Source organism: Felis catus, chromosome A1, assembly GCF_018350175.1.
Source record: "Felis catus isolate Fca126 chromosome A1, F.catus_Fca126_mat1.0, whole genome shotgun sequence".
NCBI classification, from domain to species: domain Eukaryota; kingdom Metazoa; phylum Chordata; class Mammalia; order Carnivora; family Felidae; genus Felis; species Felis catus.
This window is the reverse complement of record NC_058368.1, coordinates 29,450,084-29,465,244: the sequence shown is the minus strand read 5'-3', so window position 1 is coordinate 29,465,244 and position 15,161 is coordinate 29,450,084. Positions and strand designations below refer to the sequence as shown.

At 35.1% G+C, this 15,161-nt stretch overlaps 1 protein-coding gene across 5 annotated transcripts in view; it reads left to right on the top strand.

Moving 5' to 3' along the window:
- The window catches only part of WBP4 (WW domain binding protein 4), a 76,999-nt gene that overhangs the window by 4,294 nt on the left and 57,544 nt on the right, over window positions 1-15,161 (top strand). For all 5 annotated transcript variants that reach the window (XM_045053686.1, XM_045053691.1, XM_011289664.3 and 2 more), the window contains 5 exons: window positions 3,189-3,356; window positions 7,038-7,084; window positions 7,556-7,631; window positions 9,487-9,680; window positions 14,431-14,594. In XM_045053686.1, coding sequence (XP_044909621.1) covers window positions 3,189-3,356; window positions 7,038-7,084; window positions 7,556-7,631; window positions 9,487-9,680; window positions 14,431-14,594 — 649 coding nt within the window. The remainder of the gene's footprint in view (window positions 1-3,188; window positions 3,357-7,037; window positions 7,085-7,555; window positions 7,632-9,486; window positions 9,681-14,430; window positions 14,595-15,161) is intronic.

Sequence of the window (15,161 nt, the reverse complement as noted above, 5' to 3'; positions counted from 1 at the left end):
CCATACCATTTTGGTAGTTAGTTAGTTCCTAGTTCTGTTTTAGATCAGTGTTCATTTCAGAGACAATTGAGTGTTTTAGGTTTTTGGCTAAAAGGAACTATTCATTAAAAAATAGGCCTTTCATTATACCCACTATTCACTTTATCCATATGGTGAAAACTATAAATTATGTTCGTTTATATAGTTGAGTTATAATGAATTAGCCTTTTGTGGACAAATTTACTGATTTTACCACTAGAAGGTAGATAATCTTTTTAATTGGATAAATTTGACATGTAAATTTGACATGTGTAAGTTTAAGGTATGCAGGTGTTATTCTGATACATTTATATATAATGTGATTGCTGCTTTAGCAGTATTTATCACATTACCTAATGACAGTATTTGTTGTCTATATTCATTATACTGTGTATTAAATCTCTATGGCTTATATACTTACTACTTCTTGCCAGTTTGTACCCTTAAACAATATCAGCCTTAACCCTTCCAATCCCCTATTCCCTGGTAACAACAATTTTGCTTTCTGGTTTTTAGGAGTTTGACTTTTTTAGATTCTACTTATAGGTGATATCATACAGTATGCTTGTCTTTTCTTTGACTTGTCTCATGTATTAGCATATTATGCTCAGGGTCCATCCATGTTGTTGCAAATGACAGGATATCCTCCTTTCTCGTGCCTGCATAGTATTCCATTATATATATGTACTACATCTTTTTTGTCCATTCATCTGTTGATGGGCATTTAGGTATGGCCATACTTTGGCTCTTGTGAGTAATGCTGCAGTAAGTGTGGGAGTGCATATATCTTTTTGAAATCCTATTTACATTTCCTTTGGATATATACCCAGAGGTGGAACTGGTGGGTCAGATCATAGATCTATTTTTATTTTTTTGAGGAACCTCCATATGTTCTCCATAGTGGTTAGACCAGTTTACATATAATTCTTATATAAGGATACCTTTTTTTACCACATAGTCACCAAGAAGGTAAATAATCTGAAGGTTTGAGGAGAACTCAGTTCCAGATAAAAGGCATTTATTTAAGTACAGTGTATGTATCTTGTTGATGAATTTAGGCTTTAACTCGGGAACATTTCTGTCAGCATTTCTTCCTTGACAAATCCACTGTCCTTAAACCAGGCAGATAAGCAGTCCCAGTTGTTGATCTTGCATAATAGTTGAGATAGTCAACCCGGAATGGTATTGTTTATTCTATGAAAACTTCTTTCCGTGAAGTTTTTAAGCAGAATAAGAAGTTAATTGGCATTGCCCTCATCAGATAAGGACAGTTGTAACCAGACTTTGAAAATATTATCCTAGGGGCACCTGGGTGGCTCAGTCGGTTGAGCATCCAACTCTTGGTTTAGGCTCAGGTCATGATCTCACAATTCGCGGGTTCAAGCCCCACATCGGGCTGCACGGAGCCTGTTTAGGATTCTCTCTCTTTCCCTCTATCTATCCCTCCCCAACTCATGCTGTCTCTCTCAAAATAAATAAAAAGAAAAAAACTTTAAAAAAAAATACATGTGTTAAAAATATTAACCTAGACATTGTTAATTAAAAGGAAGGGGTCGGGGCTGTATTTCCAATAAAGGATAAAACTGTATGTTTAAAGGAGAAAAAGGATGAAGGTGTTCCTGCAGAATTAAAGAGGAGTAGTTGAAAATTGATCTCACCAATTACATGGATTGGGAAGTTTTGTTATGCTGCCCTGTGAGCAAATAAATCTTAGCATTTTGTATTTAAATGTGTTTAAACAGAATTTTTTCTATTAAATATTTTTCATAACCTTGTTTGCCTAAATAGGGTATACATTTCTCTAAAAGTATAATAATGCAGTACAAAGAAAAAAGAGTTTTAAAAACTGCTTTTAAGATTTTCCCAAACATCTTTAGAATTTTCTTTCTTAAGTTATACTCCAAATTTTATGTTACAGTTTTTTGGAGGTTGTCTCATTTTTTCCTTCAATGATATGTCAAGTACTTCTTTTCCTTTAAACAATTAAGGATGTACATCATTTTTAGTGGCTACAGAGTGGTTAGGAGCACAGGCTTTGGAATCCACCAGAATTGCCATTTGCTAGCTATACAACCTTTGATTTTCATAAAAACTAAATAATGTAATGGTATAAACTGTTTATTATAGACCATTTGTAGCAAGTGTTTAATAAAGGGTATAAAATGCCATAAAAGTGGGATTTCTCTTCCTAACATTTAGGTTGCTTAGAGTTTTCAGTGTTAGAAAGAATGCTTCAGTGAGCACCCGTATGCAGGCATGTTTTCACATTTATTTTTGTAGGTTTAAGCTCTAGAGGTAAGACTGCAGAATTGAAGTATGAATATATTTTATATGTTGATAGCTGATACCAAGCTGTCTCCAGAAATGTTGGGCTAATTTATACTTTTGTAGAAATAACTTATTAAGTTATTTGGTAATAACTGGCTAATGTTTTTACAAAAAATTAAAGCCATTAAAACTACTCTTATCCCACCCATGTAAATATCTAATGGATTAGATTAACTGTATTTGATTATTCTTTTCAGTACTTACTGATCTAATGCAGAGGAAAATTACATTTATTTATGTTTCTTTGAATATTGGTGAATGTATGTATTGTCTTGATTATCTTTGTACTTTTTGTCCATCTTCTGTTAGAATGTTGGATTTGTTTATAAGGGATCTTTGCTATGAACATTAACCCCGTGTCATATTTGTTGTAAATGTTTATTATTTGTCTTTCTTTTTTTTTAAAATCTTAACTCCATTATAATTAACATAGTATATTCTTTTATTTTTTTTTAATTTTTGCTATACAAAATATTTGGATTTGTATCTAGTTGAGTTTAACATTATTTTACTTCATGTTTTTTTTTTTCATGTGTTTCTTTGATGCGAAAGATTAATATCAAGACATGGGAGGGACCATGGATTGGGGAATAGCTTTACTTTTTTCCAAGTAATTAACCAGAGTAAGTTTTAATATCTGGTAGAAGAGCTTCCCCTTAGCATTTCTCTTTTATAATTATGGGTATTTGTACATATTTGGTTTTCCAGATGAGCTTTATAATAACCTATGAAGTTCCCAAAAGAATCTTCTTGTCAAGCTTTTGATTGAAATAACAGTATTGTCTTATACCAGAAAAAAAGGTTGCATTGGTACTTCACCTTTCTTATGTCTTTTTCTTTAGAAATTTCAGAGCCAAGCATATCACCAGTAACAAGTACTGTCCCGCCAACCTCTGCATCAAATCAGCAGAAGGAAAAGAAGAAGAGGAAAAAAGACCCTTCAAAGGGAAGATGGGTAGAAGGCATAACCTCTGAGGGTTACCATTACTATTATGATCTCATCACAGGAGGTAGGTCATTTAGGCATAGAAATAGTAAGGAATAATAACTGACAGTTAATTTTGTGTTAATATTAGCACATTTAAGCAGTAGAAGAGTGTAGCTTTACATCTTTGCCACAATAGTAAAAAAGTTATGTGCCCTTTAAATACCCTTTTTGGGGCACCTTGGTGGCTCAGTTGGTTAAGTATCTGACTCTTGATTTCAGTTTAGGTCGTGATCTCATGGTTCCCGAGATTGAGTCTGGCAAGCTTTTTGGGATTCTCTCTCTCCCTCTTTCTTTGTCCCTTTCCTGCTCACTCCCCCCTGCTCCTCCACCCCTCACATAAATGAATAAATAAATAAGTATACAAATAAGTATATAGTTATAGATATATATATATTATCCTCTTAGAATGACTTAACATCATACTTCATTAAAGCCTTAAGAATGGATTCCTTACAAATAAGTTAAAACTATATTTTTCTCAAAACTTCCCAAAACTATGAACTAAATGGAAATAAAATAAAACATTTTACATAGAAGTAAGGCGTTTCAGATCCACTTTGCAAATTGCAGGGGTTCTTAAAATACTCTGTCAGAAAGATTTTTCTATCCAAAAGTGGACTGGGAACCAGAAGCCATTTTCTTTTTTTATGTAGCTGTCTTGATTACCTAGTAAAGAACTACCCCCTCCACCCCAGATTAATGCTTTGGTTATCACTTTCTAACAAAATACATAATGGTATTTTCAAGTGAGACTATCAAAAACATTTTTTTGTTTTTCTTTAAAACTAAATGTATTGGGGATTTTTGTTCCATATAAATTCTGAGATAAATAACATTTTTTGTACATTTATGAAGCATCTTACTCTCAGAAACATAAAATTTAAGGTTAGAAATAAGCATGATAAAAGGAGGAATTTTAAAGTGTTACAGTATAGAGATATAAGTAAGATTATAAAGGAACTCAGTATACTGAGGTATTAATTGTGATTTTGTGGATCTGACAGATCATCACAGAAATTGCTTTTGAGCTGATCTGTAAGATGAGAGGATCAGGCGGGCCCTGGGTGGCTCAGGCAGTTAAGTATCTGACTTGGGCTCAGGTCATGATCTCACAGTTTGTGAGTTCGAGCCTTGCATCAGGCTCTCTGCTGTCAGCAGCAGAGCTGGCTTTGGGTCTCTGTCTCCCTCTGTCTGTCTCTCATCCGCATGTGCACACACATTCTCTCTCTCTCAAAAATAAATATTAAAAAAAACCAAACAGATGAGAGCATCAGGAATGATGTCTTATTCACTATTTGCATCCCTAGCACCAAACACAGGGCCTAGCATGGTACAGACAGTTTATAGATATTGATTGAAAAAAGATTATGTACTAGGTTGTTATAAGGGTAAAGCAAGCTTTCTAAACAGGTGTGATATGAAGCTTTAAAAAGTTTGAAAGTTTAGGGAATAGTCATCTGGTGGAGGTAAAACACACAGTTCTTTGAAGATGTCCTAGCAGAAGAAAGAGGCTGGAAAAATAGATTGGTGCCATATCATGGAGGATTAGGAGGATAATGCTGCCATTTACTGAGGTATGAAATGCAGAAAGAGTAAGTGAAAGTGGGACATAATGAGTTCAGTTTTTGGTATGTTGAGGTTCAAGGTACCTCTAGAACATTCACGTGGTAACATTCAGTAGCTGATTAGAGTCTGGAATTAGAGAAATTGAGTCTACAAATGGAGATAATATATTAACTTTTAGGAGTATATGAGATCACAAGGAGAAAGGAGAGAACAAGAAATACTAAGAGTGGGTAGTACATATATTAAAGGAATGGAAAGAAGGAAAGCCAGAAAAAAGTAAGAATGATCAGAAAGGAAATGAGATCAGAGTTAACCATGAAGAAAACCTTGGGTTACAAGTATTATTGTAATTGTTATGATTTTTAGAATCACAGTATTGGGACTACATAGGAATAGTATTAATCACTCACCGTTTGCACTGAGCCTTAAGAGAAGTGCATGTGAGATAGTTCAGCAGTGAACCATGATTGTATGCTAGAGATCATCAGTCTTGCTCAAATTTACATTGAAACTACTAATTATGTGTTCCTTCTAAATCCTATTGTCTGCTTCCTTTGTCTGCCATCCTACTGTATATACTCTTGTTCTCAGCAAGACCCTTGAACAACACAGGTATTAGGGGCACTGAAAATCTCCTTATAACTTTTTTTAAACTACAGCTGACATGCAATGTTACATTAGTTTCAGATGTACAAAACAGTGATTTGACAATTCTGTACATTAACCGATGCTCTCCACAAGTGTAGTCACCATACAGCATTATTGCAGTACTATTGGCTGTATTCCCTTTGCTGTACTTTTCTTCATCTCTATGGCTTATTTATTTTATAACTGGAACTCTGAACCTGTTAATCCCCTTCACTTGTTTTATCTATCCTCCTTCTCCCCCCTTCTGTAACCACCAGTTCTCAGTATTTAAGACTCTGATTTGTTTGTTGGTTTTTTTAGACTACACATGTAAATGAAATTATATGGTATTTGTCTTTCTCTGTCTGACCTACTTCACTTAGCATAATATTCTCTAGGTTCATCCATGCTGTCACAAATGGCAAAATTTTATTTTATTTTTTTATGGCGAAGTAATATTCCATTGTGTGTGTGTGCATGTGTGTGTAATAGAGTTGTGAGAGAGCTATGTATCTCACATTTTTATCCATTCATCTATCAGTGAACACCTAGGTTGCTTCTATATGCTGGCTATTATAAATAAATGCTGCAATAAACATAGGGTACGTATATCTTTTCGAGTTAGTGTTTCATTTTCTTTGGATATATGTCTGTAGTGGAATTACAGGATCATAGGGTATTTTATAACTTTTGACTCCCCAGAAACTTAACTACTAATAGCCTATTGTTGACTGGAAGCCTTACGGATAACACAGTCAATTGACACATATTTTGTGTATGTGTTGTATACTGTATTCTTACAGTAATACCTTTTTCTTAATTTTTTCATTTCTAAATTATATGGTTCATCTAATTTTTTCAAATTGTTACAAATCTCTAAAAAAATTTCTCAGTTTATTTATTGAAAAAAATTTGCTTATAAGTGGACCCATGCAGTTCAAACTCCTGTTGTTCAAGGGTCACCTGTACTTATTTTTTCCTGCATCCTTCATCTTGTTCCTCTTCTGAGTCCTTCTTTCTGTCCCTCACTTTCCCCTCCCCAGGATGTTAAACTGCCATCTCATACCTTCAAAACTTACCAAGCCTGGGGTGCCTGCCTGGCTCAGTCTGAAGACCATGTGACTCTTGATCTCTGGGTTGTGAATTCAAGCCCCAAACTGGGTGTAGAGATTACTAACAAAAAAATAAATAAAAAACTTAAAAACTTTTCAAGCCTGAATTCCGTGAAGTCTTTAGGAGAAGTCCTACCTGGCTCTAATAATTCCTTTGAAAGTACCAGTAATTTCTAATCCTTCATTCAGTTCTTCCTTCTTGGTTAAATATTATTCACATGTGTTCTATACAGTATTACTGGGATATATGTTCTTTTTATTTTTCAATTATATTTTTAATTATAGATCTGCAGTGTTTTGCACACATTGAATATCTTGTAAATTTTTGCCAAATTTTTTGAAGTTTTTCTTCTTTTTAAGCGAAAAAATTTTGTAAATGCAATATATTTTGCTTTAAGCATCCCAGTGGGAGAGACCTGAAGGATTTCAAGGAAACTTAAAAAAGGTAACTGAAGCACATTGATAGTGTCTTTGCTTTATTCTTTAAACTGATTGGTTCCCGGGGTTTTTATAGAGTTATCATAAGCTAATTTTCTTCCAAATAAGCCCTTTCTACACACTTTGTTCCTTTATTTCTTTAATTCTTTTGTGAGAAGGCTGGGTGGAAGAAGAAAAGTGGTATCTACCTAAAAACTCCATGTAGGGCAAATATCAGTTGATTGACAGTCAGTTGCCATTCAGATGTCCCTACCCGTCTGCAAAGAATTGTTCCTGGCTTTCAGAGGTGAGATAGTCTCTCCCTGAGAGTTGGCTCAGTATTAACACAAACCAAGCTTCCTGACCATAGTCAGTACTGTCACCCCTAACTCCTGGTGTCAAGAGAAAAGGAAAGGTAGTTGACTCTGCCTTAGTTATTTAACATAGTAAAACTACATCATTGTCTTCAGTTTATGCTTTTTTTTTCCCCTCCCAATAGACAGCAGGGAAGACTGTTTGGGTAGAAGGTTTAAGCGAAGATGGTTATACCTACTATTATAATACAGAAACAGGAGGTAAGTATTACCTTTGATTATTCTAACTATATAGAATTGTACTTGAAACTGCTTAGTAGCCTGCTGATAAAGGGAACTTGGGGGTTTTAGTATAGTGATAAACATGTTTCTATAGCAAGTATGTATTACTTTTTGTTGTTTGAAAACAATACAATAGAAAAGCAGAAAGATTCTCATTTATAATATATTGTACTGCTTGTTATTCTCAATTGATACCCCATTCACAAATTTTAAAAATCATTTTTACTTTCACTGCCATTATTGATTTTTATTGTGACTGTTATAGGAGTATAATCATTAACTTGGAAGGTATCTTAGAAATCATCTAATTCAACTTGCCTTTTTTCCTTTTCTAAAAATCAAAACAAGCTATTTTAGCAGTGGCTGAGATTGTCAAATTTTCATTTTTACTAATTCAATAACGTTTTGGTTAATATGAATATAAAATATAACTACTGTTACCTAGTTATTATGTAGGTTTTTCAAAATGGGTTATCAAGTAATTGTATTTAGTTTCTACTATAATTAAATTTACCAGGATGTGTATAGTATCAATATAACTTTAGGAGACTTTATTAATTAAATTTCTACTATCGAAAACCCTCTACATACCATTAAATCTTTTAGGGGGAAGAGGCCTTCTTAGCCTCCAAGTAGAAACCTAGCCTGCCCAGTGATAGTAATCATTCTATCTCAGTAAGATTGCAGTACTGAGTCTTTCTAAAGATAAAATAATATAGTGATACAGCTAGAGAGTTGGATCTGAGTTTAATGCATAGCTTCTTCCCTTAGCAGCTATATGATTGTGGGCAAGTCACTAAACCTATAGCTGCTCTTATGTAAAGTAGAAGTGATTATATGTACTGTCTTTGGTCATGAGGGTCAAGTATCTATAGTTCTCAGAACAGTACCTGATACATAGTAGGTGCTTAAGTTATTTACTTCCTGAAAGTTTTTTTATTTATGTGAAATATAGATAAGGAAATAATGTTTTTATTAATGTTGGAAAGCATCCTTTTTTTTTTTTTTTTTGTGAGATTTTATTTTTAAGTAATCTCTACACCCAACATGGGGCTCAAACTAACTCATCCCCAGATCAAGAGTTGCACACTCTACCAACTGAGCCAGCCAGGTGCCCCAGAAACCATCCCCTTTAATGAGAGACAAATTGATTTGCCCTCAAACAGTTCCAGTTTATGTCTAGATGAGTATAATTATTAATAGAGCCCCTTTCACTCTTAAAAACTGTCTCAGTTGGGCAGTAAATCTTAGAATCCCTTTTCCTTTTATTAAATGAAAAATAGAGAATAACTGCAAGATAATTAGAAATGCTATCATTTCTAGACCACTGGATGGCAGTAGAATTCAGTGGAGATTTTTTTCCTAGTATAAAAATGACAAATTATATTCATTCAGATCTTCACTGTATGATTTCACTTTGTGAGAATCCCAGGAAATCTTTGTGATAAATAAAGATTTATAAATTCTAGGAAATCTGATATGTGTTCAATATCACATATTGGGGTAAGTTATGAGAGTCTTTAGAAGGTATTGCCCAATTCTTAGGTCTCTTTCCTTTGGGGCTGTAGTTACACATCTAGAGAATCCAGATTGAAATCAGCTTCTAAAAGGTAAAAGAGCAAGAGCTTTGGAAACTCTTATTTTAAGTTATCTTCTTAAATGAATGATGGTGGGAAATAGATGCAATGTTGTTATTTAATACTATATTGTAAAAAAAAAAAAAAGGTTAAAAAAAGTAATGTATTTTAAGTGATAGGGAATGTTATATCGGGAGTCATTTCTGAATAGAATTGGTAATAAGTAAATAACACAACTATTAAAATGTGTTGAATAGAATCCAGATGGGAAAAACCTGATGATTTCATTCCACATTCTGGCGACCTGCTTTCTAGTAAAGTCAATGAAAAGTCACTTGATACCCTAGAAGAGTCCAAATCATCAGATTCTCATAGTGATTCTGATGGGGAGCAGGAAGCAGAAAAAGGAGAGGCCTCTACAGAAACACAAAAGCCAAAAATAAAGTTTAAGGTAGGTTCTTGTTTTATTCTTTACAAAACTGTAACAATTTAAAGCTTGGCAGACTTACCTAGTTTTCTGGTGGAAGATAGAAATAAAACCAAGACATGTATTTTTAGCAAATGGATAGATGGTTATTACCATTTATTAGTATCCGTTTGGTAGCAAGACAGTCAGTTAATTGTCCTCATCAATTGTCCTCTCCTCATTAGGAGTTAGACCTCCTAAGTTTGAAATATCTCTAACATCCAGAGAGCTGTCTGAACATACAAGGTTGAGTGTCTAGGCTAGAACTACTAATTTGAGTATTATCAGCTTACTAGTAGTAATTTAAATCTCAGATTGGGTGAGATAACCTAGGAAAATGATTTTGAGTAACATTAAACGTCTCAGTGACTGGCAGGGAAAAAGGAGCCCACAATGAAAAGAGTGGCTAGAAAGTTATACAGAGAAGCAAAATCTAATATCCAAGAAGCCAAAGGAATAGAGAACATCAAGGATTAATTAGGTCTAGGAAAAGAAAAATGTCCATTGAATTTTACAATAAAGAAGGCCTTAAGCCCTTCCTGCAGTTTTACCAGAGTTTGGGGTGGTGGAACTCAGATTGTATTATACAGCTGAAACTAGTATTATATATTAACTAACTGGAATTTGAATAAAAATTAAAAAAAAAAGATTTTAGAGGAAGGACAACTGTTTCACGGTGTATATGTGGTTTGGATATGAAATGAAAAGTAGAAATTAGTTGACAGGCTGATGGCTGCACATTGACTCTTAATCATGAGAGGTTTATGGTGGTGATGTGTTAAGAGGGACTCCACAAAGGAGATAGAAAGGGGATACCAACAAGGGTAGGCAGGCTGGTCATGGAGCAAGGAATAAACTCATTTTCGGTAAGAAGATAAGGTTTTCCTTTAAGAAGTAGGACTATGGATGAGTTGGTATCAGGGAAGAAATTGAGAGTCATACCCTTTTAGCCTTAGTTTACTCATTCATAAAGAAATTAAGATTGCTTGCTGAGAGTGAGGAGCTTTGAAGAGCTTGACAACACTAATGGATTGAAACAGTCACTCAGCTGGGGTGTGAGACGAATTGAACCAAGTAATAGGATTCACAGGTGGTACTGAGTCCCCAGCCATAGCCAGAAAGTAAAATCAGTCATTTCTGTAGTATTGTTAGTCCTCCTTTTGTGATCTTTCCAGCAGGACCTCAGGTGGCAAGGCAAAAATGACACATAGCGTTGATTCATGGTTGACATTACTGACCTGAGAAGTGAAGAAAATTCAGGGATGCTGGAGAGAGGGTATTTTGAGACCACATATAGGATCTCATCATAGTTTTGATTTGTATTTCCATGATGATGAGTGATGCTGAGCATCTTTTCATGTGTCTATTGGCCATCTGAATGTCTTCTTTACAAAAATATCTGTTCATGTCTTCTGCCCATTTTTTCAATTATTTATTTGTTTTTTGGATGTTTGTATAAGTTCTTTATGTATTTTAGATATTAACCATTTATGGGATGTGTCATCTTCAACTATTTTCTCCCATTAAGTAGGTTACCTTTTAGTTTTGTTGATTGTTTGCTTTGCTATGCAGAAACTATTCATTTTGATATAGTCCCAGTAGTTTATTTTTGCTATTTTTTCCCTTCCCTCAGAAGACATATCTAGAAAATGTTGCTACAGCCCATATCAGAAACATTACCACCTATGTTCTTTTCTAGGATTTTTATGGTTTTAGGTCTCAATTTAGGCTTTTAATCCATTTTGAATTTTTTTTTTTTGTGTATGGTTTAAGAAAATGGTCCAGTTTCATTTTTTTTGCATGTAGCTGACCGGTTTTCCCAACACCATTTATTGTAAAGTCTTTTTCCCATTGTATAGTCTTTCCTGCTTTGTCAAAGATTAATTGACCATATAATTGTGGGTTCATTTCCGGCTTTTCTGTTTTGTTCCATGGATCCAAGTGTCTATTTCTGTGCCAGTACCATACTCTTTTGATCACTACAGCTTTGTAATACAACTTGAAGTCTGTGATTTTTTTTTTCCCCTCTTAGTAACACTTGACACACCAATGATTGGATAAGTCTGTGTTGAAAATTTTTAGGTCCTATACAATAGACAGTCATGGGAACAAAGATATTTAAGGGTGCAGGCAAAAATATATATTTCTAAAATGATTCCCTGTGGACATGGAGCTCTGTAATGAAGGATGTAAAATCTGTCAGCATCACTGATCATCAGGGAAATGCAAATAAAAAGTATAAGGAGCGGGGCACCTGGGTGACTCAGTCAGTTGAGTGTCCCACTTCGGCTCAGGTCATGACCTTGTAGTTCACGAGTTCGAGCCCCGCATCAGGCTCTGTGCTGACAGCTTGGAGCCTGGAGCCTACTTTGGATTCTGTTGTCTCCCTGTCTCTCTGCCCCTCCCCCACTTACACTCTGTCTCTCTCTCTCAAACATAAACAAACATTAAACAAAAAAATTTTTTTAAATAAAAAGTACAAGGAGATACCACTTCACAGCTTCCAGAATAGCTACAATCAAAAACAATAAACAGGCGTTGGCAAGGATGTAGAGAAAAAGGAACCCCCTCACACTGTTGTTAGGAATGTAAACTGGTGGAGCCATTGTGGAAAACAGTATGGAGGTTCCTCAAAAAAATTAAAAATAGAACTACCCTAGGATCCAGTAATCACACTACTGGGTATTTATCCAAAAAATACACAAACTCAGAGGGTTACATGCACCTGTATGTTTATTACAACATTATTTACAATAGCCAAACTATGGAAGCACCTCAAGTGCTCATGGATAAAGAAGATGTGTATATATAATGTATATATACACAGTGGAATATTATTTGGCCATAAAAAAGGAGTGAAATCTTGCCATTTGCAAAGAAATGGATGGAACTAGAAAGTATAATGGTAAGCAAAATAAGTCAGTCACAGGAAGACGAATGCTATATTATTTCATTTGTATGTAGAATTTAAGAAACTACGCAAATGGGCAAAGGAAAAAAAGACAAACCAGGAAACTGAACCTTAACTATAGAGAATAAGCTGATAGTTACCAGAGGGAAGGTGGGTGGGGGGATGGGTAGTTTATGGGGATTAAAGAATACACTTCCAATGTTTTAAAGAATGATCAAAAATAAATAAAATGATTCACTATGGATGTGGATCTCTGTAATGATGAGGTCAGCAAACTAAGGACACAAAGAGAAGTTAAGGCATTAGAGATGGTAATGAGGTTATAGATAGGAGGTAAGGAAGGGAGGAAGCCAGAAGAATAACTTACTGTAGTTAGAAGGGGGGACTTTTAGAGTTTAAAATTTCACAAGTGGGACATTTTTGAGTGATGACATAATTCAAATTAAAAAGGAACATAGATGTGAGGATTTACTGTTTGAATACTACCTATGTACTAGGCGCTATGTATGATGGAAATTATATAACGTTAGGTGACTGAAATATAGCAAAAGGCACAGTCCTTGATTTTGGGGCTCACAAAACAGGCTAGGGAATTTTTAAGGTCCAAAATGATGAGTTGAATAGAAAGAACATGGTAGAAAACAACAACAAAAAAATATGGTAAAGACATCAGTGTATATGGGATAGTGGCCAAAGGTCATTAGCTCATGTAAGGAAGCATGGAAGACAACTCTATAGGAGGTGATATACGCTCCAGAGGAGGAGGCATTTATTACATTGCATTAGAATCAAAGCATAAATTATGATCTCTAAAAATCTGTTATTAAAAAGAAGTCAGAGCTTGGAAACAGTGAAGAGAATGCTAAAAGCAGATGCTGCTTCCTATCTTTATGATGGAACAGCATGAGGGAATGAGTTAATATCCACTTAAAGAATTACAGAACAGTGTCCTAGGATCACCACACATGGTTGTGCATTTTGAAAAGAGGCTGAAATCTAGTGCATGGTCCCTTTGCCAAACTGGATCGTAGGGCTTTGTTATTCCAGATGAAGGGGTGCCATAAGAATACCAACCCTAGCCAGGGGCTCCCATAGGACCTGCTTCTCCCTCAAGGGTGTGTCTTTTCTCATTTCATAGTTAGCAGTTATTGACTCCACTGAGGCTTTGGCACTGTCCTCAATGTAAAGACAGATTTCAGTTAAGATTGATAGGTTGAGGGAGTTCTTTACAAAGACAATGAGTATAGAAAGGTTTAATGACATGGCATTAAATTCAGAAAAGGTACAGTGTAAGGGGAGATGACTGTAGAATATGTAAGTAAGGAGAGAAGGCAGAAAAGAGTATTAAAAAGGCCAGTGTATGTCTTTAATGGTGGAATGTTAATACAATTGTTTTTAAAAGCCAGCCTTAGTAGCACCTGTGCGGCTCAGTTGTTTGAGCGTCCAGCTCTTAGTTTTGGCTCAGATCATGATCTCACGATTAGTGAGTTCGAGCCCCCAGTCAGTGCTTGGGATTCTCTGTCTCCTTCTCTCTCTGCCCCTCCCTGACTCGCTCGCTCTCTGTCTCTCTCAAAATAAATAACCTTTAAATAAATATATGCATACATACATATATACATAACAGCCTTGACCATGATGTCTTACCATTTTAGACATAATAAAAAACCTAACCAAGCATTAAAATTCTTTTATGTATATTTGTTGTTATGTGCAAATTAAAAATACTGAGGTAATGTACTATTTAAATCAATAAGACTATGTTAAAGAAATTGCATCCTTATAATTTTGCTTAAAATATGTTTTTTCTTGACTTTGGCATTTCAGGAAAAAAATAAAAATAGTGACAAAGGAACTGAACCAGAAACACAGAAAGAAAAAACTATCCAAGAGCAAAATTCATCAGGTCCAAATGAAGAAAAATCCAAAGCTCCTAAAAAATCAAACCCATATGGAGAATGGCAAGAAATTAAACAAGAAGTTGAGTCTCAGTAAGTACCTGAAACTTAACCCGCTCTTCCTACAAATTGTATTGTATATCTCAGTACTTCCTTCCATACATTTCAGTAACTCATTTCAAGGATAAGGTGCTCTTGGAAAGTGTGGCTCATTTCTTTTATTTCTAGAATGGTTTTATTTCTTCTAAGTATTCTTAAATATTTTAAAATGTAAACTGTGGTTATTTATTTTTTTTTTAATTTTTTTTTTCAACATTTATTTATTTTTTTGGGAGAGAGACAGCATGAACGGGGGAGGGGCAGAGAGAGAGGGAGACACAGAATCGGAAACAGGCTCCAGGCTCTGAGCCATCAGCCCAGAGCCTGACACGGGGCTCGAACTCACGGACCGCGAGATCGTGACCTGGCTGAAGTCGGACGCTTAACCGACTGTGCCACCCAGGCGCCCCTAAACTGTGGTTATTTAAAAAAAAATTTTTTTTAATGTTTATTTTTGAGACAGAGAGAGACAGCATGAACGGGGGAGGGTCAGAGAGAGGGAGACACAGAATCTGAAGCAGGCTCCAGGCTCAAGCTGTCAGCACAGAGCCTGACATGGGG